This window comes from Dissoconium aciculare (assembly GCF_010015565.1).
Source record: "Dissoconium aciculare CBS 342.82 unplaced genomic scaffold K489scaffold_5, whole genome shotgun sequence".
NCBI lineage: Eukaryota > Fungi > Ascomycota > Dothideomycetes > Mycosphaerellales > Dissoconiaceae > Dissoconium > Dissoconium aciculare.
In genome coordinates, this window is record NW_022984955.1 from 1,136,500 (window position 1) to 1,160,885 (window position 24,386).

The following is a 24,386-nucleotide window of genomic DNA, read 5'->3' on the forward strand; positions in this document are numbered from 1 at the left end:
ATGTGGACCATCCCACGCCCAGTCTCCGGTGAGGTGAGGCATTCCCAAACATTTTCCGCAGTTCCCACGTCGATCCATTGGTATTCCACACCGCCGCCTTCGTGGAAGCGACTTGGTCTCCCGCTAGATAGCCGCCGATATTTTCCGATCCGCTTGTGGTTCCGTGGTTTCCTCTGTCTCTCTCCCTCTCTACCTCTCTATGATGAAGAAGGGCTTGTGGTTCACCAACAGTAAAATAATGATACGAATTGCCTAGGCTGATCGAGAGGGATCCCTGTCAACGTCGGTACAGTCGGCTCTTTGGTCGAGGTCTGCTGTACTATTTTCCGGTGGTTGACGGCCACCTGGACTCTCATCACCAGTCTCTCCTGTCACTTTGCTTGTCTCATATTTGGTGTTTGGGTCAGAACTGTTCTCAAGCGGCAGAGTGCTGGTGTGCTCGTACTGAAGACTTACCCATCATACTACTGTACGGTACCTAGGCATGCGTACATGGGCGTGACATGAGCATCTATCCACTGCTACCCACCGTAAATGTGTGCTCGTTTTACTGCATGTGGGTTTTCTTCAAATGTTTTGTAATCCTTTGTTTGAATGCCGTGCCTCTCGATTATGCTTGCGATCTTGCATGGTGATCTCCAATGAACACTAAATTTATGAATATCCACCTGACACGCCACGCACTTTATGCACAGTATATCTCATAATGCACATGTGCATCCAGATAGTGACGGGCGTGGCGCAGGAAGCTTACGGCGACTCGAAGAGATCATCTGAACTACTACTGCATCTATAGTCATCTTCAACAAGCATATAACGACGTGTGGGTGTCTGATCGCAATCATAGCCCTGGAGCACCACAGGAATTGCTTATTCATACCAAATCGCAAATGTACACATGATCTTGCCGTCCGATCATTCTCACCAAGTTCGTGACCTTGTGAAGACCGCCACATGGATACATTAGATAGATAGCGCACGCGCCCCTGGAACCCGTTTCCATCTTACATACCGCAACCTCAGATCCTCCTACCTGGCTCCGGCAACTGCGAATCACGTCCTACGTCCGGTGAAATAATCTTCTCGGGATTTGAACAAGTATCCTCTATAAGACTTCCATGGCTGTTAGAAACGTCACTGGAAGTACCGTCGCCATTCGCAATCGTTATTGTTGTCTCTTCGCGATCCTTGCAACGCTAGTGCCGATCCAAACTTTGTCCTAGTGAGGCTGTTCCTGCCACGCCCACGTGCTCTTCATCACTCCGGATACACAACAACGACAACTTCCTCATGGACGATCTGAAGCGGCGGTTGACCATCGCCAAGCCAAATATCCACATGAGCGTCACTCCTGGGTGGCTGACGCAGTCGCTGCACCAGGCACAGACGTTTCTCGGGAACCTCGTTGGCGGCGACGATGATGCCACGACGCGCTCGTTAGACGGCTCAAGGCCGATGACCGCAGTCGAGATCACAGAGCATCCGGAATTCCCACACGTAAACTGGAAGCTCGAGCCTAATTCGGCGGGCAAGATTGACGTGGCCAAGGGTCGCGGTGGTCCTTTCAAGCTTGCATATGAGATTCACGGCCATGGCCCAAACAAGCTCATTGTACGTGTGGTTCCGCCTCGGAATCTTCCATCTGCCGAACGAATTGATCTCGAGCTGATGCCGTGAACAGTGGATCATGGGTCTCGGTGGCTTCATGAAGACGTGGCAACGGCAGACCAAGGATTTCGGTCACCTCCAAGCCGACCAATACACATGCCTGATCTTCGACAACCGAGGGATGGGTGAGAGCGACAAGCCGTTCCTTCTCTACACCACTTCCGAGATGGCGACCGACATCGTCGAATTACTGGATCACGTCGGTTGGAAGGACGAGCGAAGTGTCCATGTCATCGGCATCAGCATGGGTGGCATGATCGCTCAGGAATTGGTGATTGAGCTCGTCACGAAGAACGTCGGGACCGAAGACTAACAACATCCCAGGGTCTGCAAATCCCAGAACGGATCTGCAGTCTCAACCTCATCTCAACGGCGCCGAGGATCGTCCGCACCCTGCCTTATCTAGACAACCTCCGCAACCGCATCAACCTCATGATTCCAAAGCCGCTGGACGGCCAACTTGCAAAGGTCAAAGCAGATTGCTACTCGGCGGAATGGTTGGTCAAGCCGGACGAGACCGAATTCGAGGTCAAACCGTTCCCAACCAACGGCGATCGCTTCTCCGCCGGTGAGCTGTCCAAGCGGCTCTCGCCCGGCGCCTTCACGCCTCGAGGGTTCATCTGCCAGCTCTACGCCGCCGGCTTCCATCACAAATCGCCCGAGCAGCTCCGCGAGCTGGGGGATGCTGTGGGCCGGAACCGCATCCTCGTCCTCCACGGCCAGGGCGACAACATGATCGACTTCGTCCACGGGAAGATGTTGCTCGAGGAGCTCGGTGGCGAGGAGGCTGGCGTGACCAAGTCCTTCCACGAGAACCTAGGCCACGTCGCGCCTCTGGAGAAACGTCGTGAGTTCCATCAACTCATCGAGGAGCGGGTGGCGGTCACGGCCGCGCTGGGCAAGTCCTAGATGTTTGTCGAAGACGCTTGTTTGGCGCCAGGCGGAGGTCAATCATGTCTGCTTAGGGTTTCACTGGATACCATTTCGATATAGTATGTACAAATCTACACATGTAATGCAGTATCGCCAAGTTCCCTGCCGCGAGTGACTAGGATGCAACACCATATGTCCATTTCGAAGTTCCGTGCACTGCCCATCGCGAACTATCCGCGCAGGACAACTCCTTCAGATTCGGGGTCGACGAGCTTGCCGTAACAATCCGGACATGAAGCACTCAGTGGTTATGAAGTAGAGTCCGCCTTGGTCCTGGACACCTACAGTACATCTCCCCGTCCATGGCGGGATTACACCAGCATTTACATCATTGGTCCTCGGACGCCGACGACTCACATCATCCGAATTGTCCGCATCACAACAACCACGATCGTACACTTAATATGATGATCAATTGCTATGCATGTTGTCCTTGAGGTGCGTTGTCACGTGCGCATGGAGCGAGCCGCAACCCTGGGGCTAGCTTAACCCTAAGACGATCGAGTGACGAAACGAAGACTTGGCAACCCACAAGCGGGATGGCAGAAATTCATGGGACGCACGGGAGCATGCCGTGGACGAATTTCGCGGGATCAATCAGTCCGCAGGGCCACTACTACACATCTCCACAGCCTTTCGGCAGAATCACACACTTCTCCAGTTCGAACAACCATCGCTTTATCTCTTTGAGGAACTTCGACATAACTTGAAGAACAGTCAACACAGAGTTCAACATGGTACGTTTGCCTGTCCTCCGAGAGCTTTTACTGGATCGATGGTCCTCGCCGGGCCCAATGTTCCGTACGACGAATTGCCCGCACGAGACCATTCCACGCCTCTCGCCGAACCATTCCATGTCTCGTGCAGGCTTTCGCTCGAACATTGCCGCCCTGCCCTCGGATCGTAATCGCTCGCCTTGAACCGTGTCGCTGACCAGCTCCTTCCCCCCCACAGTCGGACGGAGAAGAGCCCACCAACGTCGAGGAGGTCGGCGCGGCCGAGGACGTCGAGGTCTCGGCCGACAAGCCCTCGGGCGGCATGTCCGTCCTGGACGCGCTCAAGGGCGTGCTCAAGATCGCGCTGATCCACGACGGGCTCGCCCGCGGCCTCCGCGAGGCCAGCAAGGCCCTCGACCGCCGCCAGGCCCACATGTGCGTGCTCAACGAGGCGTGCGAGGAGGAGGCGTACAAGAAGCTGGTCGTCGCCCTGTGCGGCGAGCACAAGATCCCGCTCATCAAGGTCCCGGATGGAAAGCAGCTCGGCGAGTGGGCCGGTTTGTGTACGTCGCTCGTTTCCCTGTTTTCCAAAAAGTTCATATGGGGGGCAACATGGAATGCTGACGTGTCGATCGCTTCACAGGCCAGATCGACCGTGAGGGTAACGCCCGCAAGGTCGTCAACTGCTCTTGCGTCGTCGTCAAGGACTGGGGTGAAGAGTCCCAGGAGCGCTCCATCCTCCTCAACTACTTCCAGACCGAGCAATAGACGTCGGGAGGTGATTGGACGAAGGGGTTTTCCCGATGGTAAAACGAACACGCATGTACGGGTCAACGAAAAGGAACGAGATCGGCACGGGCAGCAGACTTGTACTGGAGGAGAAGGTTGTCGGTCGGGCCACCTTTCTTATGAAAGTGCAGACTGGGAGCTATCGTGGGGGGGAGAACATCGCGAAATCCGTGATCGTCCTGCCACTCGGCCACATCTCGAAAAGTTTTTAGACCAGCAAATGAGAAGACGATTTACCACCCACCGTCGTGTTCCCGCGTCCGCATGTCATGCCATGGTGATAGGGGTATAAATGTTTGCCACGAACGTTTCATTTTTTCCCGCGCAACGCCAGACACATATCCGACCGTCTGCCCCGTATCCTCCTCTGTGTTGAAATGACTAGTATGCCACCGTAGCAGCAGTGGTTGACAAAAAACAATAACAATAACAACCACACTTCCCCGAAAACGCCGCGCTCACGAAAAAGTCCCAGAAAGCGGAAGCCAAAAAAAAGATCAAGAAAAAGCGACGCCAGAACCCATCGCCCTCATACCCCCCCGGGAATCAGGGAGCGTCTCCCTCAGCTCAGCCCAGCTCAGCGCAGCTCAAAGGCCGGCCAGCCGGACCTGGCGTTCTCGGCGCTCAGGCGCAGCCTCTGAAACGGGCGGCTGTCCCTGTCGAGGTAGAGGCCCTCGACGGCGCCGTCGCTCCTCCGCAGGCTGACGTAGTAGAAGCCCGAGATGGTCAGGCCGTGGCCGCGGTCCTGGTCGTTGGAGCAGTTCGCCGGGTCGGCGCAGGGCTCGCTGGAGCTGTGGATGAAGCAGCGCTCCTTCCACCGCATGAAGATGTACCTCTCGTGCAGGGACTGGAGGCGCGATGTCGAGAGGAGGATGAGCGCGAGCGGGTCGCTGGAAGAGGCGCTGGCGCTGGAGGAGGAGGAGGAGGGGTGGCGGAGGAGGGTGGAGAAGGGGGGCAGTTGGCGCCAGTAGGCGGCGTCGGTGGAGGGGTTGGCGTTGGAGTAGATGAGGTTGTTGGAGGAGGGGTTGTGGCGGGGGCCGTGAGGGATGGGGTCGGTGAGGGCGGAAGGGTCGGGGGTCAGGAAGGAGTGGGTTCGGAGGTCGATGATGTGGCCTTCGAGGTAGGTCTTGATCGGGGCGGATTTCTGCCCGGCCTTGAGCTGGGATTCCTGGTCGGGGGATGTGCAGAGGGTTGGCACGAGGGTGGCCGGCCCGTTGTTTTGAGGGACGTCGTAGGCCTCCATGGTGCCCTGGATGAGCATCTTGTCGTAGTCCACTGCGTGGATTATCACCCGGACTGGCCACTGATCATGGGGGTCCTTTGCTGCGCTGGTGCCGCTTCGTGGCTGTGTGCCTTGAAGGTTACTCCGAGAATTGGAGGCGCCAGAAGGCGCTTCATCAACCGTGTGCGAAGGCTGAGTTAGATTACGAAAGCTAGCGGTTGAAGGCGATCGGCTCTGACTGCGCCCGCCACTTCCGGCGGCCACAGAGGCAACATCCGGATGAGAGGGATCAGAGCCAGTGGTCGCTTGTTGATGTCCTTTGAAGATGGTACCAGGCTGGAGCCATGAACTCTCCGCAAACGACCCGACAGTGTTGAGACTGGTGATGAAATCACCGTGCTTGTCGGTATCCAACTCCCGCCTTACGATGCCGCGACTCGCCGCAGCGGCGATGGCTTGCTCGTCCTCATCGCAAACCCGCAGATCATCCAGGTAGAGGAGCGTCTTTTCCAGGAGAGATGACGACGATCGACTGGGCGCGACGGGAGATGTCGATGATGGATTGGGCACGACTGGAGACGTCGACGATTCCATCTGCGCCCTCAGTCTCTGCATCTGGGCCCCCAAAATTGCCGGGGCCCTGATATCAGCCTGCGATATCGCCTGATAGTCGCGCCTTTGTTGCAAGTTGGAAAGGATGCCCAATGCCGCACGAGCTCTCCGTTGTTGATTGGTTTCGCTCGGGGGATTGATCTGATTCGGCTGCTGTCTGAGAATTCTGCGTGTTCGCGAAGACTGCTCCGCGCCAGACAAGCCCATGTCACGGAGATGTTCCTGTCCGATTTCTGTGCTCGTCAACAGAGCGCTGCGGCGGGCCTCCTCGAAGGGGAGATACCGCTGCTGGACCGTCCGCGGACTTTCCGTTTGAACTTGCTCTTCATCTCTCGCGCTGTCTAGCATCAGACGCTCTAATCTTGCTGCTTCGCGATCCTGGCCATGTTGTGAGGGAGCCCAGTCGTAGAGGTTTTGGCGATTTGGCGAAGGCGTGCGGTTGCTGTATGCAGCTACTATGGAAGACGCTGCGCTAGCCGCCGCCTGAACTCTCGAGAGCTCTATTAGGACACGCTGTAACCGTTGCTGTCGTGAAAGGTCCTCCTCCGACAGTGTCGAACGTGCGCGCTCCGCGGTCGAGCTGGACTGGCGGTTGTGCGCAGACATGGGTATCGACCAGCGGAGGTGCCGCGGCGGTTCGGGAAGGATTGATGAATGTCGAGGACTAGGTGGTTGATCCTCTCCTGTTTGCTCGCTGGCGCCCGTGGATTGCTGTCGGGTCGTGAATTGATCGAGCTCTGAAGTCAGCCGACGAGACATGATTGTCGTTGTCTATGGTTCGGGGTCCTGGCGTGTTGGCGATGACTCCACTCGCGTCCTGCCCGAACTACGCCAGAAGGCGTACGACTGTATGCGTCCGCTCCGCCGTCAAGTGAGTATCATCAACGAGCAAGTGCTTGTAATTCACTCATGTATGTCGTGGTTGGTCGCGGATGCGCTTGCGCGCTTAGTGAGCAATTCGTGTTCACTTCGGCACCATCGCATGTCCAGACTCCAGACGCAGTTGTGCCGCTTGAACTTCCTCCGACTCTATAATTCCCTAGCAAATTGGGTATGCAAAACAGACATGTGCGCGATTGTGGCACGGAGTCTTTTGGAGGAGACTTCTCCACTTGCGCGTGTCTCGTCCATCGGAATGCCTAGGTAATTCATGAAGCGTGAAAGGGCCGCACTTTGGAAGCAGCCGATGACGTGAGGCCGTGCAGTGTCCCAATTTCCCTCCGATCGGCGGGTTCAGGTCAGTGCTGACTACGAGATCGATCCGATAGCGACAGCAACGTCACACCGGACATCTTGATATACCGCATCTTTCAGGCAATGGTATTGATGATACAATCCTTTGATCCATGAAGACAACGACGTATACGAGCGATGTGGAGAGTCACGGCATTAACGATGATAGTGACGAACATGGAAATCTCTGAACATTTCAACAATGGAATTAAGAAACGATGGAAATATGTAAAGGCAGAGATCGCACCATAGACTAGCTACAGATGGAAGAATCCCCGACCCAAAGAGAGAAAAAGTCTCATCATGTCCTGACAATTTTGAGGACTTTGGATTTCCAGCACCGTTCGCCTCATTCCGGGCACAGCCCGTCGGAGACTTTTCCTCACAGAGGAATATAGCAGGTGGTCGCTATCTTCTGACACCTCGCACTAAAGCTCGACCGAACGAGAACGCGCCAATCAAGGCTGCCTCGTCGGACTCGGAGCGAATTCCAAACACCCATATGAAGAAGCGCGCTCTGCTTTGCACCGATGATGGTGGGAGCAGGAGGATGTCGTCGCCGTAGTCATCCATCCACAGGCATACGGACGCAAGCGTCGCTGTGTGCCGGTGGGGAAATGGTCGATGTAACATCACAGATGCTATTTCGACAACGACGGGCGAAGGCAATCCTTGGTAGTCACTGCACTCGGAGGGGAGTGAGTGCGGAGCGCTTCTGTTGGTGTCTGGTCGTGTGAGGCGTCATATTATGTTCGAGCCGAGCATGTCAAATGCCACAGAGCTCTGTTTTGGGAAAAAAAGCCGATCGCCAACGAGTCAACAAACAATACCATCAAGGTAGATCACCGGGATCAAATGTTGTGACTTCGTCGTCGTGCGTGCTCGGTCTAAGCAGCAAAGGGGTAGCCCTCAACACCGCATCGTATCCGCTGTCGGCGAGAGCTAGCTCGCTCGACCGGAGTGTACGATGGGTTTCCAGGCGCCCAATACTACCCTTGACGAGCTTGCAAAGGCAAAGAGAAGAGAAGTAGTCGACTCACGACATGCCAGATGTCGCGGGCCACTGTGATAAGGGCCAGATGTGCGCGCACACTGGGACCAAGGAATCGCCGGCGGGCGAAGCAGACCTTGACCAGGTACGCGCGGCGCCCCGTGATAGGTATCCATAAAAGACCGCGAGGTCGGAGTGGCCTATCCTCTTGTGCATGCGCTTGTCTTCCCACAGGGAGTCAAGACGGCATGATCCGGGGCGCTGCACCATCTGACCCGTTCTTAGGAAAAGCAAAAATGCGAAAAAATGCAACGCTTGCTGAACAGCCAATAAGGATAAAGGGAAATAGGAAAAAAATAGAAATAAGAAGGGAAGTCGCTGTGAGAACTCAATCCGAGATGCCTTGTGTTTTGTTTGTGATGTTGAAAAGTCCGTGGGAGGTAGATGATCAACATCGGGTATCGCCAGTGTCGCGTCGCATTGCATGACATTAAGTTATGGTCGTGGTCGCGTGTCAAGGTGAGGGAGGCAACACGGTTGCACATCCGAACATCAACAGGAAAGGGAGGTAGAACGCCTTGAGTAAGGTAGATATCGTGCAAGGTCCCTGGACTTGACCGATCACATGGTAGTGGCGTATTGAGGAGTCCAAGCGGCCTGTGTCCAGCCAAAATCGTTGAAGCCGCCCATCGAAAAGTCAGAGCCGCAATGTTGTGGCATGAAGCTGGATGAAGGAAGCGGCGCGATACACTCGGGCGAGCTGTAGAATTGAGCAGGCGCGGATGTGTAGATCGGCTGGCTGAGCGAAGGCGTCGGCGACGGCAACTGAAGCGGGTTCATGCTCATGTCCTGCCAGAACACCGTGTGGTTGTCACTGCAGGTAGAGCCTGTCGGCGATGGCGTTGATGGGAGGACCTTCCACGAGTCCACTGGCATGGGTTGCGTAGGAGCCAACTGGGTCGGGCTCCACCAGTTGCTGGACAGCGATGGGTTAGGAAGGATGGGAGCCGGCTGAATGACATCGACGATCCTCGGTGGCGGTGGGAGCAGAGGAAGAAACAGGTTCATGATGGCGTTCTTGACTTGCTCCGATCGACCGTCCAACAACTCTCCGGCGCCATCCTCCTCCAGACCCTCCAAAGCACGAACACCAGTGCGGAAGACAAATCGGTTTGCGGCTTGGACGAACTCGTCGTGCATCTTCCTCACCTGGGTCTCCTTTTCAGGCCAGCTCCAGGTACTCGCGGATGCATCGACGGAGTAGATGTCTTTGTGGTAGTCGACAAGCGCTTCGATGGTCTCGGGCATCAACTTGAAGGCGACCTCATGCTGGGAGACCATGTCGACGTGCACGACGTAGGCCTCGATGTGAATCAGCTGAAAGTTGAACATGGCCTCGACGAGCGGGTCAGAATCCTTGCGCAATTCCGACTCGGGTGCTTTGGGCAGCATGAGAGAAGCGAGGGTCCAGATGGCGGCGTCACCACCCAAGGTCTCGGTCAAGCACCGGAAATGTTGTGGCACGCTGTTGAGAGGTCGCTTGACCCGGTTGATGCGCTTCAATGTCTGAGTAAGCCATGGCTCGACCTTGGAGTTGAGGACGATCTCGGGCTTTCCTCGAGGCGCAAAGGCCTGTGCCGATGCTGGGAGTAGTTGGACTGGCATTGAGTTGGTTGTCGAATGATATTGTTGTACCAGACAGCAATATCGACGACGTCGATGGTGGGCGGACGGATGGAGAACTGTGACAACGAAAATCCCTCCCCAAAATGCAAAAAAATTGAACGAAAAAAATTGAAAATTCCACGACTCGATTCGGATTGTCTGATTGAATGCCTGGTTGTAGTTTTGGATTAGCACGCCTTTGGGTGAGTCGGAATATCAAAAGAAGAGAAGGAAAAGGCCAATAAGAGGGCGTGAGGGGATTGGTGATGGAGATGGAGTCGGAAGGTAGCTGGTGGGGTGGTCCAGCTTATATCCAAGTTGATATTTCGCGGACCAGCGCAATGTAACGCTAAAAGCCTGGGGAGACACGCCCACACGCCCACGAGAGAGGCAGGATACTGGACCCGTGAGAATCTGCACTGCGCCTCTTTGTTCTCTGCCTACCTACCTAGTATGTAGTGAGACTCCAGTGCTTGGGTTGGGAGGTGGTGGCCACATGCAGGACGACGACGACACCACACACCACACCACAGCTGGCTGCATGGAGTAGCCGCATAATTAGCTTCTACGCTGCCTCACACGCCGCTTCTTCACGTACACTTTCTGCGGCATCACGACTTTGTCCTACTGACACGATGGCCGTCGCGTCGACGCGATGCATCGTGTCTTGTTGGCGGCGTGTGTTACGCCTCGTTGTTGTCGCAACACGTAAGGTCGAATCATCATCACGCGAACTCGTGTTGGCGACGTGACTCACTCCACATCAAGATCACGGGATTTGCTGTCCACATGGGACCATATATGGAAGGAGGAACAGCATTTTGTGTTGCCCGATGCACTTGTTGCGTACACCACAGTAAACATATCGCCGGTACACATCTCGCTGGTACGACGAGGAGTGGTCGCACACAGGCGGCACCACATCTACATCAAGTGACGATGCTTCGGATGTTCGTGATGAACCACAACCGATTAAGGTTGTACACTGACTGCACACCAGACAGATCGATCCGGCTTCCCTCGAAGAGGTCTCTGCAAGGGCCGCCTGTCGACTCGATCCTGATATGACTCCTTTATGCGTCGAAGCTACGATCATTCGCTCCATGACGGACAAGCCGGTCGTTTGACAATGGAATCGAGATGATCACGAAGCACTGGATTAGGCATGGAAGCGAGGGTCCAGCCGTCGAAACAGCTCATCATACTCAACTTCTCATGGCCACTCGATGAGACCCAAGAGGTGCCTGCATATGCAAAAGCGCTCAGGCCTCTGGGTAGGCCGCGTGGTAGGGAAACTCCGATTGATATGGTGCTCCACCTCCATCGTCATCCGCACATTGATGATATATTGTGGACAACCCTCGAACTGTTTAGTCCTGCATGTTCTGTACCCACCGCCAGGCCCGGACTCGCGCCAAACGAACGGTGCGATGCCATGGTTCGGAAACGAGCAAGATTTCGCAACGGGAACACGGCAACTTCGCGCAGACGTTGAGGAGGTTGCATGAAGCAGTCGGCGTCGAAGGTGTTTTGCGTTTCGTACCAGAGAGATGCCGTCTTCGATTGTTCTTCCAGATGCCAATGGTTGGATGTCATGCTTCGGTCACTCCGAGTAGCGTGGCCCCGCGGGACTTTGTCTCATCGGAAAACGCACGGAAAAGGTTTAGCGGGGAAATGTCAATGGGCCAATGAGCGGCCAACTTCCCACCTTTTGCGTGAAGAGCCGCACCACCCAAGCGGGACACATTCCCAACCCATTCCGAATTTCTCACGTCTCATCTTTCAGGTCTCCCATGGGAAGACACACAAACACGGGGCCACCCATACTTATAATTATAACAATAATCATACATCAGACACGCCTCTCCGCTTGTGATGATATTAGACTCGCTACCGTGAGCACGAACTTCCTCCATCGCACGACGAATGTTCCAGCCAAAGCAGCAGGGCCGCGAAACTACAGTACGAGGATGTGCGAGGTGTGATCATCATCACCATCATCATCTGAAGAGTTTCTTCGGGTCCGGGCCCGAGACATGCATGACCTCAGCTGCATTCTTTTCCATATTTTCCATGCTAGAACTGCTCCTCGCCTCTCCCTAGAGTTGCAGATCTCGCCCTCGTGCGGGCCTACAGCACACCATACGGGCCGTCCATGCTGTGCTGTACAGCGTGTTCAGCAGAGCATGTCCAAAGAAATAACGAAATGTCTGTGGGCACACGGGATGGCCGAGCGTAGCCACAACGCTCGCACGCGCGAATCCAGGGTTCGGTGGCGATCACGAACGAGACGCGAGGCGGTGCAGGGAGAGAAACGCGAAAAAACTTTCGGCCATCTGCGCGTGCAGGGACGCGAATGTCGCCCGAACACGTCGCCGCCGCCGTCGTCGTCGTCGGCCCACGTCGCATCGCATCGCGGCGACGATCGTGACAATGCATGTTGCCATCGCCGTTCAGGGGAGTCGTCGATGATGATGATGCATGTTTGGCACTGGACTCGCGAACGGTTTCTCCCCATCACCTGCAATGCATCTATCACGTGAGTTCTCCTACATCGGGATGTTTCCAATCCGAAAGGGTTCCCGGTCAACGCCGATGTTCGTAACTGCTAGAAGTGCGTTGGCTCGTCTTCATTACTCATCAACCATTGCGCATGGATTCAGTTCTCCAGTCAAAGTGATGCCAGTCTCCGGTGACATGCCGCTCCCGAATTTCCCTCCATCATCGTTGACTCATGATGGCCCGATGGCATGCTACAACGCAGTCTCGTGTGGATATTTGGGAGACAGTCCAGCTTACCTTAGTGCGGTAGAATTTTCAAGCGGGCGATCTGTGTCTCTAGAAGTCACGGGTGTCCCTGATGAGCGTCTTTCCGAAGTGCGCACGTGATGTGATATCGCGATCCGTGTAGTCTGTCTCATTGTCATTCATCAGCTCTTCAACGTGAGTGGTCTCATCACACCCAAGCGCGCGGGTGCTTTATGTCTCTATAGCAGACTGTAAATCAAGAGCCTCATGTTGTAGTCACTATGCGGAGCATGACAATTGTCCGATGTTGTATCTTCGTCGTGTCATGAGCAACTGTCCCTTCACCATCGTGATACTTCATGGAGCGGGATGGGTAGCAAGTCGCCATTTCTGCCGCACAACTCGCACCACCTGGGCGACTGCTACTGCGATTGCGATACTAGCGGACGAAGACAGCAATACGTCTTCTCCCGTGTGTTCAACACACTGTCGTTATCGAGGCGCGTCTGGATTGGTGTGCGAGCACTATATTCCCAGCCCCAACAAGCCTCGGAGTCTCTTGACCGCTCACGTATAATGCCTTGGTAGCGCCCAGATCGGGTTTAGAGAATCATCGTCAAGCGTCGCGCCATGGATGACTCTCGCCATCATCACAATCAGGATTCTATCGGGAAAAAACCAAGATGGCAGAGATCCGAAGGGTTCCAGAGTCGATTTCTCAATCTCAGATGTCCACTCATCCCATGACACGCACACGTACACGTACATGTACACGTACAAAGGTGAAAAGTCTCGTGTCATTTGAGAAAGTTTGTAGAACATCTTGACAAATCCTCGATGTTGCTTCGTTGTTTGGTGGTGGTGTACTCATCAGACATTACACTGCACGTCGTGTTACGACTCTCCCTCTCGGCTCCGCGGGTTGCACATCCGTTCGGATTCCATCTTCAGTGTTGTGCCTGCGGTGTCACGCACGGAGCAATCGACAAGAAGGGCGCAACACTCTCAACATCACTTGTCTCAAAGCACAAGACCGTGATATTTGCAATTCTTTGATAAACGGCAAGAAGACACAGTAGCTAGACATTCACGGACAGCTGCATACTGTTCTTCCTGCCCACTTTTCGCCTACCAACAGAGCAGGATTGCTATCGTACCAGGGACCCAGAAAGAGTTTACCTAGAGTGGAGAGTGGAGTCGGCTTAATCTACAGGAGCACAGCACGTGTCGCGGTCGATCTCACGACCTTATCGTATGTGAAGCACTCGGCCGTCGGTGAGCAACCGTGGGAGCTGAAAGTCTCGACGAGACGATGATGACTACTCCATCCTTTGGACCAGCTAATTTAGAGACATTTTCTGTTTGGAAGTGCCTCAAGCTGATGGGACATGTACATCTCTGTTTCCGGTCGTTCCCGGATGGTGGACTGCACACTACTCCGTTACGTGCGAACGACGACGGCGATACACCCTTAGCATGTTCACCATCCAGGGTTTTGTTGCTTCATAGTGCTACCCGCACACTTGGTCGGGATGATCGGAGTCGTTGTCGTTGAAGCTGTCGTGATTGCTACCATGATTCTGCTCGGCCCGGGTCAAATGTGTCATCCATCTCGATCCCCCGCTAGAGAGCAGGATCTGCAGCTCCCACACCTCAAAATGTCTTTCTCATGATAGAAATCGGATCCACGGCTTGAAATTTGTCTTACATTCCTACTGTAGACGCGCTGACGAGATGGACTTGGTCCCTGAGAAAAAACGGTCGGGCGCGATTCTGAGGGATGACGATGAAGAAGGAGAAGAAGGAGGAGGGAAAAAGACGGTAGTGGTGTCCTCGTCGACACCCTCAGCCTCGTCCTTGTTCCTGTCATCATCATCACCATCCTCGTCTCCTGCTACAACGGGCGCATTGGGTGAGGGTGGTGACATCAAATTCCTGCTTGACGGATCACCCAATGGTCCGCGGCCCACACTGGAATGTTGTGCGCACGTCAGTCCACGCTTGATAACAACGCTCCTTGCTAAGCTGCCCGTTGCGCCCGCCTTGGTGCTCAGCATCGGCTGCGGCCAGGGTTTCCTCGAGGAGGCCTTGCTCCGCGCATCGCAGGCCGAGTTGAACCTCTACGGCGTGGAGGTGGAAACGTGCCCGAACAAGTTCTTGCGCGGCGAGCGTCTCCTCCGCGTCCCCAACACGTTCGCATTGCACGCGGATGCCATCCTCGCAGACGCTTGGATGTTCATCTACCCTCGCAGCATTAGCCTGCTCGAACGATACCTTTCCGTCTTCGTCAGAGGCGTTCTGGACTCGGTCATCTGGCTAGGACCGAGCGAGGAGTTTCCCGAGGCCCAGAAAGTCCTTCTATCGAGCTTCGATCAGCTGGAAATCATCGGGACCCCAGTGCTGCCGGGCTACGAGACGCTGGCCATCGCGACAGGCCGCCGGGGCAGCGATTGAAAGTTAAACCGAGGGAGTTCCACTGAGAGAGAGACACACACACAAAGACCAGCCAGACACGCCAGACAACCCCCCCCAAAAACCACCGACGCCAGCCAGAGACAGCGCTTGTGGCGCCTTCACGCCCCGCAAAACGTTTCCCCCGCCCTCTCCGACCCATTTCGTGCAGGTAACCGCATGCACATGCTTTTCCGCACTGACAGTTCTCCGCTCTTTCAGCTCTCGCTGTCACCATCCAGTGCCGAGCTTGGGCGAGCTAACCATCATTTGCTGCCTTTTAACTTTTGCTTACATCTTGTCGATCTTCCGACCAGCTTCGCGCTTGGACAAAACCACCCACAGTCGTCAGTGTCTTCTCGCTCGTCTGCAACTTCAATCCTCGTCGCCGCCGCCGTCGTCGTCGTCGTTGTCGACATTTCCCTCGTCGCATGTCTCTATCGCTGTCCGCCGTGCGATAATCCTCGCTGGAGCCTACCCGCCGGACCATTGACAGCAAACGCAGCATGGCGTCATTATTCCAACCGCGAAGAAGCAACGAAACCAACGGCGCAACTGCCGCCGACCCACAGCTGCTGGACTCGGTGTCAATATTCACATGGGAGGATGCGATCGATCTCTACCAAGGCTTCGAGTGGCAAGAGTCCGCATCGACGTTCTTCCAGCTCTCGCGCACAGTCCACGATGATGACAGCAAGACACGGTGTCTGCTCAATGCAGCGATCATCTATGCGCGGATGGGAAAACACAGCCAATCTGCCAATGTTCTCGAGGAGGTCTCCACCACAGGAGATGACCTCGCACTGACTCTATTCCTCATGGGCCATGTCAAGCATGCAATGGGAGCTTCAACCGACGCCGAACAGTGTTTCCGCATCGCGCTCGATCAACTTGATGGTAAAGGCGCCAAATTCCGAGACCTCGACTTCACCCTCAATCCATCTAACATCACCCTCAATCTTGACACTCTGAAGGAGTCCAAATCCAGCGCAGCCGACTCAAATGGTCTAATTCTACCTGCAGATGGTCTGCTCAAACCAGTATCTCGCCCATCGTTGCGCCATTCTACCTTCGCGCGCAACTCCCAGAGCTATTCAAAGCGTGACGGAACCATCGTCCTCGTTTTCCCAGAAAGTCCGGCGAGCGATATTACCGTCAAGGCGGGGCCGCCGTCTCCTGTGCCGGCACACACCCGGATCGAGTCCGTCGAGTACGCCAGTGGAGACCTAAAGTATCACAACAAGGAGAATGAGGCCCCCAGCAAACCCGAGAGCCCGGCGCCGAAGCCTGCATCATCGTTCCGAAGTCTCAGCACCATGGTCAGAAGAATCTCGTATCGACAGTCCTCCAAAACACCGAATGCGACAGATGCCAACGCGCCACCGGTTCCCACCCTTCCCCGGACAAAGCCGAGCCACACAGCGCGTGAAGCTCGAGGAATTGGTCAATCAGTCCGAGAGCTGACCAATTTTATTCGTCACCTTCCACAACAGGATGAGGGTAGTGCCGCTACGTCAGCGTGGAACGTCAGTATACCTACTGCCCCCACCACCCCGGCCTCATCCAATGCTGCGGCATCTTCGGCTCGTGGTTCTGTGTCATCCTCTCTTCCTGGACTCACCGACCACGAGAGCCTCTCCGATAAATCTATACACTCTGCCATCGACTCCAACGCTGCTAGCATCCAATCCGTTGATGCCGCCATCCACATTGGTAGCGAGTCGCCCGACGTTGACTTGGCTGTACCGTTCAAAAACCCCATACGAAGAGTCGTAGCTATGGAACGAGCGCACAAACTCTTGGCGGACCAATCTCGCAGCCCACCGGTGGAGTCGACCCCACGTATGATTCACCAACAGTCGACACCAACGATGCGTCCGGTCACATTCATCGACACAGTGGCCAGGCGACCAAGCGTGGACTTTGCGATGGACAGGCGATCGACAGACGCTCCTCGAAAGCCACCGCCACGACCAGCAAGATCGCCTGTCCGACACTCACCTGCGACGAATCCGCCCACAGACCCGCCCGCGAGGCGGTTGCCGCCAGTCCCTCCTCCAAAGGGAGCGCTACCCGCCATCCCACAGACCTCTCTCAAACCTCCGACTTCTCCCACACTCCCAACGCGCCGCCGACCGGTCCTGACCGAAAGAACCCTGTCCATGATCGGTGCACCTTTGCCCGCACTTCCGGAACAGAGCGAAGCGCGACAAACCCCTTCGAGCCTCCTCCCGAGCCAAGCGTCGTATTTCGAGAAATACATCCCGAACCGCACGCCCGTCTTTCAAATCGACTCATCCCCACAACGGATTTGAAGAAACCCGCTTCTTCGAACTCTTTCTTAACGACTCGACGCTTAATGCCCCGGGCAGCGCGCCCACCCCGAGCTTCTTTCTCTCACTTATTGTTCTTTCTCTTCTCGACTTCCATTTCTCGATGATACCCTTTGCATTCACCGGCACTATTTTTATATGACCATGGGATTATTTCAGGCGTCGTCCCTCTAGCATTTACATTCCTTATCTACTACCACTACTACTAGTACAGCGACCCAAATTATCTATTAAAGTATCGATCGCTTAATTTTCATCCTCCATAATTCACTTCTTCGCTTTCTTCTTCCCCTTGCCAAAGTCTAACTTGCTCTGACTGTTCTCGCGCTTGTGGCCCCGCGGCTTGGTCGTGCTGCGTCCGCCCTCTTCTTCTTCTTCTTCAGGGCCATCGTCGTGCTTAGATTCCCCCTCGGCGCCGTCCGCGTCCTCCCAGGAACCGAGACCTCCCGGGCCGCCTTTGTCGCCCTCTGTCGGTCCCTCGGCGTCATCGTCGAACGCTTGCTTCCATGTCCCATCCAGCACCTTGGGGTTGTCTCCGTAGAACCCCACGTTGTACGCCGATTTCATGCCCTGGAGGCAGATGTCCCTGCGGCTGTTGAAATCGAACATCGGTCTGGAGCAGCGTGTCAGCGGGAAAAATCAAAAAGAAATCATGCCTTGGGAATAACACTCACTTGGGATAAACCTTCAATCCGCCCGCCTCCGTCTCCGACCCGTCCCCCCTGATCATCACCCCGGCCTTCTTCTGATCCTGGATCGGCGCCTTGTGCGGTTCGTAGATGTACTTCTTGGGGAGATCCTTCAGCTCGGGCACATATTTCCGGATATAATCGCCGTCGTCGTCCCACTTCTTCCCGAACGCCACGGGGCTGTAACAGCGGTAGAACTGGGCGAAGAAGGCCGTGCACGACAGCCACTGCCAGTTCCCGATGTTGCACGCCGACTCGTGGTCGATCAGCAGCTCCTCGAACACGTCCGCGCCCCGCTCCCAGCTGATGTAGCAGCCGCCCCGCGTGAGGAAGCAGGCCACCGAGTGCCGCGCGAGGTGGTGGATCCAGCCTTCCTGGCGGAGCTGGCGCATGATGGCGTCGATCCACGGGAACCCCGTGGTCCCGGCCGTCCAGCGCCGGAGCCAGACCTCCTTCTCGGCGTCGTCGACCTCGTACCCGCCGGTGCTCCGCCGGGTCGCGACGTCGACTCTGCTCGGCAGGTGCCAGGGGATGAAGCGGCATTTGGGGTTGTTGTAGGTCTGGCCGAAGGACCAGCCGAGGCCCGCCTGCGCGCCGAAGTACATGTCCCGGAAGAGCAGCTGGCCGTGGAGGCTGGCGGGCGGGGAGGACGTGGGCTTCTTGGCTCGGCGGCGTCGCTCGAGGATGGCGTCGACGCGGTGGTAGAAGTAGCGGCAGCTGAGCGCGCCGAAGTGGAGGTAGGGCGAGGTGAGGAAGGTGGACTGCGGCTCGAACGCGGCCGGGGAGGTCTTGGGCTTCTCGAACGTCGCGGTGTAGTCTTCGTCCGCGAGCCTCTCTTCGAGGAGCTCGAGGATCACGCTCTCGCCGCCCCGGTGTTGGGTCGTCGCTGCTTTGAAACCGCATTCCTCGAGGGTGGGAGGCGCGAAGTCCCCGTTGGGCCCGGCGATTCCGGAGTCGAAGGAGGTTTCGGCGTCGTCGCGCCATGGCTCGTTCATGTCGGGTTTCGACTCGGGTTTGGTGTGATTGAACTTGATCGGCGTATCTCCGGGGTCTGGGAGACTTTTGGGTGTGGGGACAGGCTTCTCGATGGGTCCGATCTTGGCGCCTGCGGCTTGTAGTTGAGTTCTGAAGGGATCATCAGCATTGAACTTCTGCTTTTCTCGAGAATGAACGGATCGTGATTCTCAACGGACATGCTCATCGTTGGTTTGCCGCCATTCTTTTTCACAATCTCGTCGCTGTCCCACAGAGTGCGGCCGGACTTGACGATGACCTCGACGCCGGCATCCCTGGCCAACTTCTTGACCTCTTCGTCTCGCTCGGCTGCGTAGGCGTCGACATCCTTCTCAAAGACCAAATGTGAGATCTTCCAGGCTTTGAACAGCTTGGGGAGGAGTGTGATCGCTGGTTCCCGCAGGACGAATAGTTTGCTCTTGGGATTCAACTTGGTGATGCTTTGTGACACATCATTTTGACAGTCGATGAGGAATTGCCATCGATTCACGCCTACTCGGGCCCGGAAGACGTAATGACTGTCCCAACACCTATATGGAGATTTAGAGTTCTGTCCGAATATGAGATCAACCAGATAGTGTTTACCAGATGGGAAAGAAGGCCTACGTTGTTACGGAATTAGTATTGCTATCGATGTATCGTGTTGTCACGCATATAATATACATACCGAAGGCTCAAGGTCCAATGCTGCTTTCAATGCCGGCGAGTCATGTAAGCGTAGATCCGTTCGAAACCAGTAGATCACTCGTGGACCGGTCATGTCTCCAACAAGGCAAACTATGGATATATGTCAAAATTGCAAGAGACCAACATCAAGCTATCGATCCAACGGAATATGTCTATACCAGGTATGTCAAGGTAATGTTATCTTCAAGTGACCATTGTATGTACTCTACTCTCATAGCAACGGTGCTGTATGGCTGGTTATGCTTCACGCCAGTCCCAGAAGAGAATGTGATGATGTCGGGTTTGCCAAGATTTCCGACTGGAGCGATCCGTGCATTCTTTTCCATCGCAGCCGAATCTGAGACAAACAGTCACATTTCGAGGGAACCGCCAGATTTCATGAGGCATTCGATCTCGTCTCGCGTCGCATGGTGCCGCCACCTTTGTTTCATTCAGGCTGAGGATTGCGCGCGAGATGTCGCAGAATGGCGAAGATCGATGCAGCGCTTCACTGGAGCATTCACTGAGGGATCTCTGTGCTTGCGGTAATTCCATTGTAAACAGCTGTTCGGGTTTGTGATTTCCACCTGTCTCCATCGAGGACGGTGTTCAACCTCGAGGCTGCAGAAGCACGTATGAGCCCATTTGCGCCCAGCGTGGCGCGCGATAGTTCCCGAAGAGCCGCGTGGATTGTGTCGAATGGTCGGGATTTCGTGGCGCTTCATCATGCGCCTGCGAATGGTTGTTTTGTCATCGGCGAACACGGAACGTTCTCACCGACTTCGCGATGAGGCTAACTGCTTGCATGTTGGGGCAGTACCTACTAGGCATGTATTTTCGGACAATCACTAGATATCGACATTGGTCAAGCCAATGCCAGAGACGAAATTCGTCCCTGGTACCCCACCTCTGAGACATAAATCAAACTCTGAATATAGACCAAGATCTCGTGAATCCTTCCAGCGTAAAGTGCGTTTCACCGCCTCAGCAAACACATTGGTTCCTGTGAGGATCTAGTGACAATGTCGATCGGATCAAGCCTCTCTGCTCCGTTATGGACCTCGAGGGTGGCAGGCCGAACGCCAATGGTAGGCTTCCATCCGGCAGGGTCATGACATGGAACCTCTACCACCATGAGACACCAGCTAATTTCCTAAAGGACGATTATCGACGGCACATCAACGAATCTTTCTCACAAAACCTGAAGGACACTGTCGAGCTCCACCGATGGACGGTAGAGCACCCGCAGGAATTTTGGCCGGACCTCTACCGATGGCTGGATCTTGTTCCGAAGCTGCCTCCGAATGCAAAAGCTTACGACAGCACCCAGCCGATGAGCTCGAATCCCGCCTTCTTCCCCGAACTGCAGGGTTTCAACTACGCTGAGAATGCACTCTTCGCAAACCCCAATCCGGAAGCGGTGGCGCTGATCGGCGTGCGAGACGATACCGACCTGACCACGTCTGACGGCGAGAAGCTCACCTGGCATGAGTTTCGGGAGAAAGTCCGATTGACCGCCAGCGCTTTGCGGCAGCATGGTGTCAAGAAGGGTGATCGAGTCGCTGCTCTCGTGGCCACATCGATATGGGTCATGATCCTCTTCCACGCGAGCGCCAGCATTGGAGCCATCTTCACGAGCATCAGCCCGGACCTTGGTCTGGAGGGCTGTATCTCACGACTTCAGCAAGTCACTCCCACCATCTTCTTCGCTGATTCGGACACCATCTATAAGGGTAAAGCAGTATCGACTGCTCCCAAGGTTAGCCAGATTGTGGCAAGACTTGATCCTCGGCCACAGACTTATATCATTCCTCTTGTGACTGCCAATTCCGAGTTTCCAGATATCGAAAAATTTCTCGGCAGAGCCGACTCCAAGGCGCCGCTGGAATTTGTTCGAGTTCCATTCAACTATCCTCTGTTTATCTGCTACTCATCCGGGACTACCGGCGCACCCAAATGTATTGTCCACCACCACGGCACGATCATGCAATTCAAGAAAGTTGCAAAGATTCACAATTCGACCACGACTAAAGATGTGATATTACAATACTCTTCTACATCGTGGATCGTGTTCTACATCATGTCTGGGTGAGCAGGATAAATGTCATTGCAGGAAGAGAAGATAACCCAACTGACCCGAGGAAGTTATTTCGCTTGTGGCGCTACAACAATCGTCTACAACGGCAGTCCCATGCATCCCAACAAATCCCAAATGCTACGGATGGTGGAGAAATTCAAGGTCACATATTTCGGAACGTCGCCCCGATATCTGCTCGAGCTCGAGACGGCCAAGATCGTACCCAAGGCGGATTTCAATCTCTCATCACTGCGTATTGTCTACGTGACCGGCGCTCCTCTTGCCTCGGAACAATATCGATGGTTCTACCGAGCATTTCCACCCGAAGCCCACCTTTGCAATACAGCTGGCGGAACCGATGTTGCTAGCTCACTGATCGCCGCAGACCCTTGTGGTTCGATTTATGCAGGCGAAATGCAGATCTTCGCCCTGGGCATGGACGTCGATATTGCTGATCCACAATCTGGCGAGTCTATCCTGCACTCAGGTGAGGCTGGTGAAATGGTCGTTCGACAGCCATTCCCCAGTATGCCGTGCTTCTTCTGGGGTGACAAGGACGGATCGAGATACCGCGCTTCCTACTTCGAGCGGTTCAGTAAGGTTGACGTTTGGGCGCAACACGATTGGCTCCAATATAACCCAAGGACGAAAGGATTTGTTATGCATGGCAGAAGCGACGGTGTTCTAAGTATGCTCCACATCCATTGCCCTACTCACGAATTCGGCTAACTGTGTGCAGACCCATCGGGTGTGAGGTTTGGCTCGGGAGAAATCTACGCCATCGTAGAGACGGCGCCTTTCACGGACGAGATTTCCGACACCTTATGCGTTGGCCGCCGACGTCCTCGCGACAGGGACGAGGAAGTTTTCCTCTTTGTGGTCATGAAGCCAGGCAAATCGCTGACCCGCAACTTGATCATGTCCGTCAAAACGGCTATTGGCAAGGCTTTGTCTCCACGCCATGTTCCACGATTCATCCTCGAGGTCCCAGAGATCCCCGTGACCATCAACGGGAAGAAGGTCGAGGCTGCCGTCAAACAGACGATCAGCGGCAAAGACGTCAAACCGAGCAACACGGTCACCAACCCAGACTCGATAGGGTACTTTGCGAGGTTCAGGGATATCGAACGCGAACCGGGACAGGCGAGACTGTGAGGATACATGTGGAAAGACTAAATTCCTGGCGGGAGACGTAAGCGCCCAAGGGAGCTATCCCTGCATAGGGATCATTGGGTCGCGAAAGAGCACCTCTGCATTGCGCATGCGCGCGGCATGTCCTTGATCGATTGAAGATGGCGATGAGCATGTGCTGAATTCATATCGTTATTGTGGCGTATCACTGACTTGAGCATACCTTGGTAACAATGATTTGCCCTGTGTTGTTTGGACAGCCAAAAGGGAGGAATGTGCATACGCGAGAGGAATAGCGGCCTGGGACTGGGTATCAAAATTGTTGTATTCGACGGGACGCTCTTCGAAGAACTTAATGCACCGCGCAACTCGTCCTTATTCTTTACTCCGTACATCAAGAATATATCTTTTTTGAGGACGAACGACGACAGTATGCGTAGATTCGTTTGGCACCTTGCTGCCGGAGCAGTGAAGTAAGTCGCATGTCGGACTGCAAAGAATCGATAGCACACGATCTACAGTGTCATAGCGTGAAACTGTGCTATTGATTACCAATGACTAGCCCGCATAAGATTATAATTATAATCTGGAAAGTTAAATATAACGTAATCCATCAGCGAGCCGGCCACACCACCGAACCCGCCACTTTTCCTTGGCATTGAAAATGAGGTGACTGCAAACATGGTTTATTTGACTACATACCTAGTTATACAGCTGCTATGCTAGGATATGATTCAGAAGGAGCATCTCTATCCTGCTGGCAGGTTCGCGAGTTGTGTCCAGCTATTCCGCAGTTTCCACATCGTCGTTGAGTTAGAAGTCCTCGTTCAGGACCAGCTTTATTACGAGTCCTTTTCGATTGTTGAGCACTCAGACCCGCATCTACGCCTGCCTGCAATGCTCCAATACCATACTCTATAGATCCACCTTGCTGTATCTGCTTCCGTTTGCGCGATCTTCTCTTAGTTAATACTGCTAATTGCTCTTCAAGCTCTGTAATCCGTGCAGCTTGAAGTACATTCTGATGGAGCATCAACTCAGCACCTTTTACCAACTGTGAGAACCCTTCCTTAGCTTCGGGTGGAGATCTAAGGAAAGAGCTACTAATCAGCCGTGATTGAGATCCGAATTCATGCGAATTGCTTGGTGTTTGGGACTCCCATGCTGCTTCCGGTAATAGCTGTCGAGGAGGGGTGTGTAAACGTATATCAAGACGATCAATGACTGTTTGCGCGTCTGTACGGACTATCGCTGTTGCCTCAAAGGCCTTTCGACAGTTCTCTTTCGTAAACACGTCGAAAAACGCGTCCTTAAAGGCTGGAAGGAAGTTCTCTTTGTTGATATAGAAGACGCGGTTCCGTGCCAAGCCTCTGACACGCTCAGAGTATTTTCTCTTCAGCGGTGAGAAACATACTACGTCGAGAGGCTGGAGGATGTGAGATGAATGT

At 54.6% G+C, this 24,386-nt stretch overlaps 10 protein-coding genes across 10 annotated transcripts; 7 read left to right on the forward strand and 3 right to left on the reverse strand.

Annotated features, from left to right (window-relative positions):
• The first annotated feature begins 880 nt into the window (after positions 1 to 880).
• K489DRAFT_379662 (alpha/beta-hydrolase) lies at positions 881 to 2,718 on the forward strand. The gene is made up of 3 exons (XM_033604708.1): positions 881 to 1,611; positions 1,682 to 1,939; positions 1,993 to 2,718. Exons 1-3 carry the CDS (start codon positions 1,291 to 1,293, stop codon positions 2,575 to 2,577), a joined length of 1,164 nt encoding a protein of 387 aa, XP_033460709.1. The 5' UTR covers positions 881 to 1,290; the 3' UTR covers positions 2,578 to 2,718.
• Positions 2,719 to 3,241: 523 nt separating this feature from the next.
• On the forward strand, positions 3,242 to 4,427 carry K489DRAFT_379664 (L30e-like protein). Its single transcript, XM_033604709.1, has 2 exons — positions 3,242 to 3,880; positions 3,961 to 4,427. The coding sequence occupies exons 1-2, from the start codon at positions 3,640 to 3,642 to the stop codon at positions 4,083 to 4,085; spliced, it is 366 nt and encodes a 121-aa protein (XP_033460710.1). The 5' UTR covers positions 3,242 to 3,639; the 3' UTR covers positions 4,086 to 4,427.
• Positions 4,428 to 4,683: 256 nt separating this feature from the next.
• On the reverse strand, positions 4,684 to 6,699 carry K489DRAFT_400959 (uncharacterized protein; the record flags this gene model as incomplete). The annotated part of the gene is made up of 1 exon (XM_033607009.1): positions 4,684 to 6,699. The coding sequence occupies one exon, from the start codon at positions 6,697 to 6,699 to the stop codon at positions 4,684 to 4,686; it is 2,016 nt and encodes a 671-aa protein (XP_033460711.1).
• A 1,316-nt stretch (positions 6,700 to 8,015) lies between these two features.
• Positions 8,016 to 8,719, forward strand: K489DRAFT_204520 (uncharacterized protein). Its single transcript, XM_033599609.1, has one exon. It carries the CDS (start codon positions 8,224 to 8,226, stop codon positions 8,650 to 8,652), a length of 429 nt encoding a protein of 142 aa, XP_033460712.1. The 5' UTR covers positions 8,016 to 8,223; the 3' UTR covers positions 8,653 to 8,719.
• A 66-nt stretch (positions 8,720 to 8,785) lies between these two features.
• On the reverse strand, positions 8,786 to 9,829 carry K489DRAFT_388393 (uncharacterized protein; the record flags this gene model as incomplete). The annotated part of the gene is made up of 1 exon (XM_033606413.1): positions 8,786 to 9,829. The coding sequence occupies one exon, from the start codon at positions 9,827 to 9,829 to the stop codon at positions 8,786 to 8,788; it is 1,044 nt and encodes a 347-aa protein (XP_033460713.1).
• Positions 9,830 to 11,785: 1,956 nt separating this feature from the next.
• Positions 11,786 to 12,502, forward strand: K489DRAFT_204644 (uncharacterized protein). The gene has a single exon (XM_033599610.1). It carries the CDS (start codon positions 11,866 to 11,868, stop codon positions 12,370 to 12,372), a length of 507 nt encoding a protein of 168 aa, XP_033460714.1. The 5' UTR covers positions 11,786 to 11,865; the 3' UTR covers positions 12,373 to 12,502.
• A 2,049-nt stretch (positions 12,503 to 14,551) lies between these two features.
• Positions 14,552 to 14,917, forward strand: K489DRAFT_298822 (uncharacterized protein; the record flags this gene model as incomplete). Its single annotated transcript, XM_033600360.1, has 1 exon — positions 14,552 to 14,917. A coding segment is annotated over one exon (366 nt), but the record flags the coding sequence as incomplete, so codon positions are not given.
• A 617-nt stretch (positions 14,918 to 15,534) lies between these two features.
• On the forward strand, positions 15,535 to 17,343 carry K489DRAFT_409491 (uncharacterized protein; the record flags this gene model as incomplete). The annotated part of the gene is made up of 1 exon (XM_033607591.1): positions 15,535 to 17,343. One exon carries the CDS (start codon positions 15,535 to 15,537, stop codon positions 17,341 to 17,343), a length of 1,809 nt encoding a protein of 602 aa, XP_033460716.1.
• Positions 17,344 to 17,513: 170 nt separating this feature from the next.
• On the reverse strand, positions 17,514 to 19,939 carry K489DRAFT_379670 (uncharacterized protein). The gene is made up of 5 exons (XM_033604710.1): positions 19,732 to 19,939; positions 19,650 to 19,666; positions 19,244 to 19,594; positions 18,036 to 19,175; positions 17,514 to 17,974 (listed from the first exon to the last, which is right to left on the reverse strand). Exons 1-5 carry the CDS (start codon positions 19,822 to 19,824, stop codon positions 17,629 to 17,631), a joined length of 1,947 nt encoding a protein of 648 aa, XP_033460717.1. The 5' UTR covers positions 19,825 to 19,939; the 3' UTR covers positions 17,514 to 17,628.
• Positions 19,940 to 20,710: 771 nt separating this feature from the next.
• On the forward strand, positions 20,711 to 23,359 carry K489DRAFT_379671 (acetyl-CoA synthetase-like protein). Its single transcript, XM_033604711.1, has 4 exons — positions 20,711 to 20,818; positions 20,890 to 21,818; positions 21,876 to 22,495; positions 22,547 to 23,359. The coding sequence occupies exons 1-4, from the start codon at positions 20,753 to 20,755 to the stop codon at positions 22,960 to 22,962; spliced, it is 2,031 nt and encodes a 676-aa protein (XP_033460718.1). The 5' UTR covers positions 20,711 to 20,752; the 3' UTR covers positions 22,963 to 23,359.
• The last annotated feature ends 1,027 nt before the right edge of the window (positions 23,360 to 24,386 follow it).

Excerpts from the sequence above, each read along its gene's own strand:
- K489DRAFT_379662 (XM_033604708.1), top strand. The coding sequence starts at position 1,291 with ATGGACGATCTGAAGCGGCGGTTGACCATCGCCAAGCCAAATATCCAC. Across the intron at positions 1,612-1,681 it reads ATGGCCCAAACAAGCTCATT|TGGATCATGGGTCTCGGTGG; the intron begins GTACGTGTGGTT and ends TGCCGTGAACAG. Across the intron at positions 1,940-1,992 it reads GCATGATCGCTCAGGAATTG|GGTCTGCAAATCCCAGAACG; the intron begins GTGATTGAGCTC and ends ACAACATCCCAG.
- K489DRAFT_379664 (XM_033604709.1), top strand. The coding sequence starts at position 3,640 with ATGTCCGTCCTGGACGCGCTCAAGGGCGTGCTCAAGATCGCGCTGATC. Across the intron at positions 3,881-3,960 it reads CGGCGAGTGGGCCGGTTTGT|GCCAGATCGACCGTGAGGGT; the intron begins GTACGTCGCTCG and ends ATCGCTTCACAG.
- K489DRAFT_204520 (XM_033599609.1), top strand. The coding sequence starts at position 8,224 with ATGTCGCGGGCCACTGTGATAAGGGCCAGATGTGCGCGCACACTGGGA.
- K489DRAFT_204644 (XM_033599610.1), top strand. The coding sequence starts at position 11,866 with ATGCATGACCTCAGCTGCATTCTTTTCCATATTTTCCATGCTAGAACT.
- K489DRAFT_379670 (XM_033604710.1), bottom strand. The coding sequence starts at position 19,824 with ATGACCGGTCCACGAGTGATCTACTGGTTTCGAACGGATCTACGCTTA. Across the intron at positions 19,176-19,243 it reads GGCAAACCAACGATGAGCAT|AACTCAACTACAAGCCGCAG; the intron begins GTCCGTTGAGAA and ends TGATCCCTTCAG. Across the intron at positions 17,975-18,035 it reads GGATTGAAGGTTTATCCCAA|ACCGATGTTCGATTTCAACA; the intron begins GTGAGTGTTATT and ends ACGCTGCTCCAG.
- K489DRAFT_379671 (XM_033604711.1), top strand. The coding sequence starts at position 20,753 with ATGTCGATCGGATCAAGCCTCTCTGCTCCGTTATGGACCTCGAGGGTG. Across the intron at positions 20,819-20,889 it reads TGGCAGGCCGAACGCCAATG|GACGATTATCGACGGCACAT; the intron begins GTAGGCTTCCAT and ends AATTTCCTAAAG. Across the intron at positions 22,496-22,546 it reads CAGAAGCGACGGTGTTCTAA|ACCCATCGGGTGTGAGGTTT; the intron begins GTATGCTCCACA and ends AACTGTGTGCAG.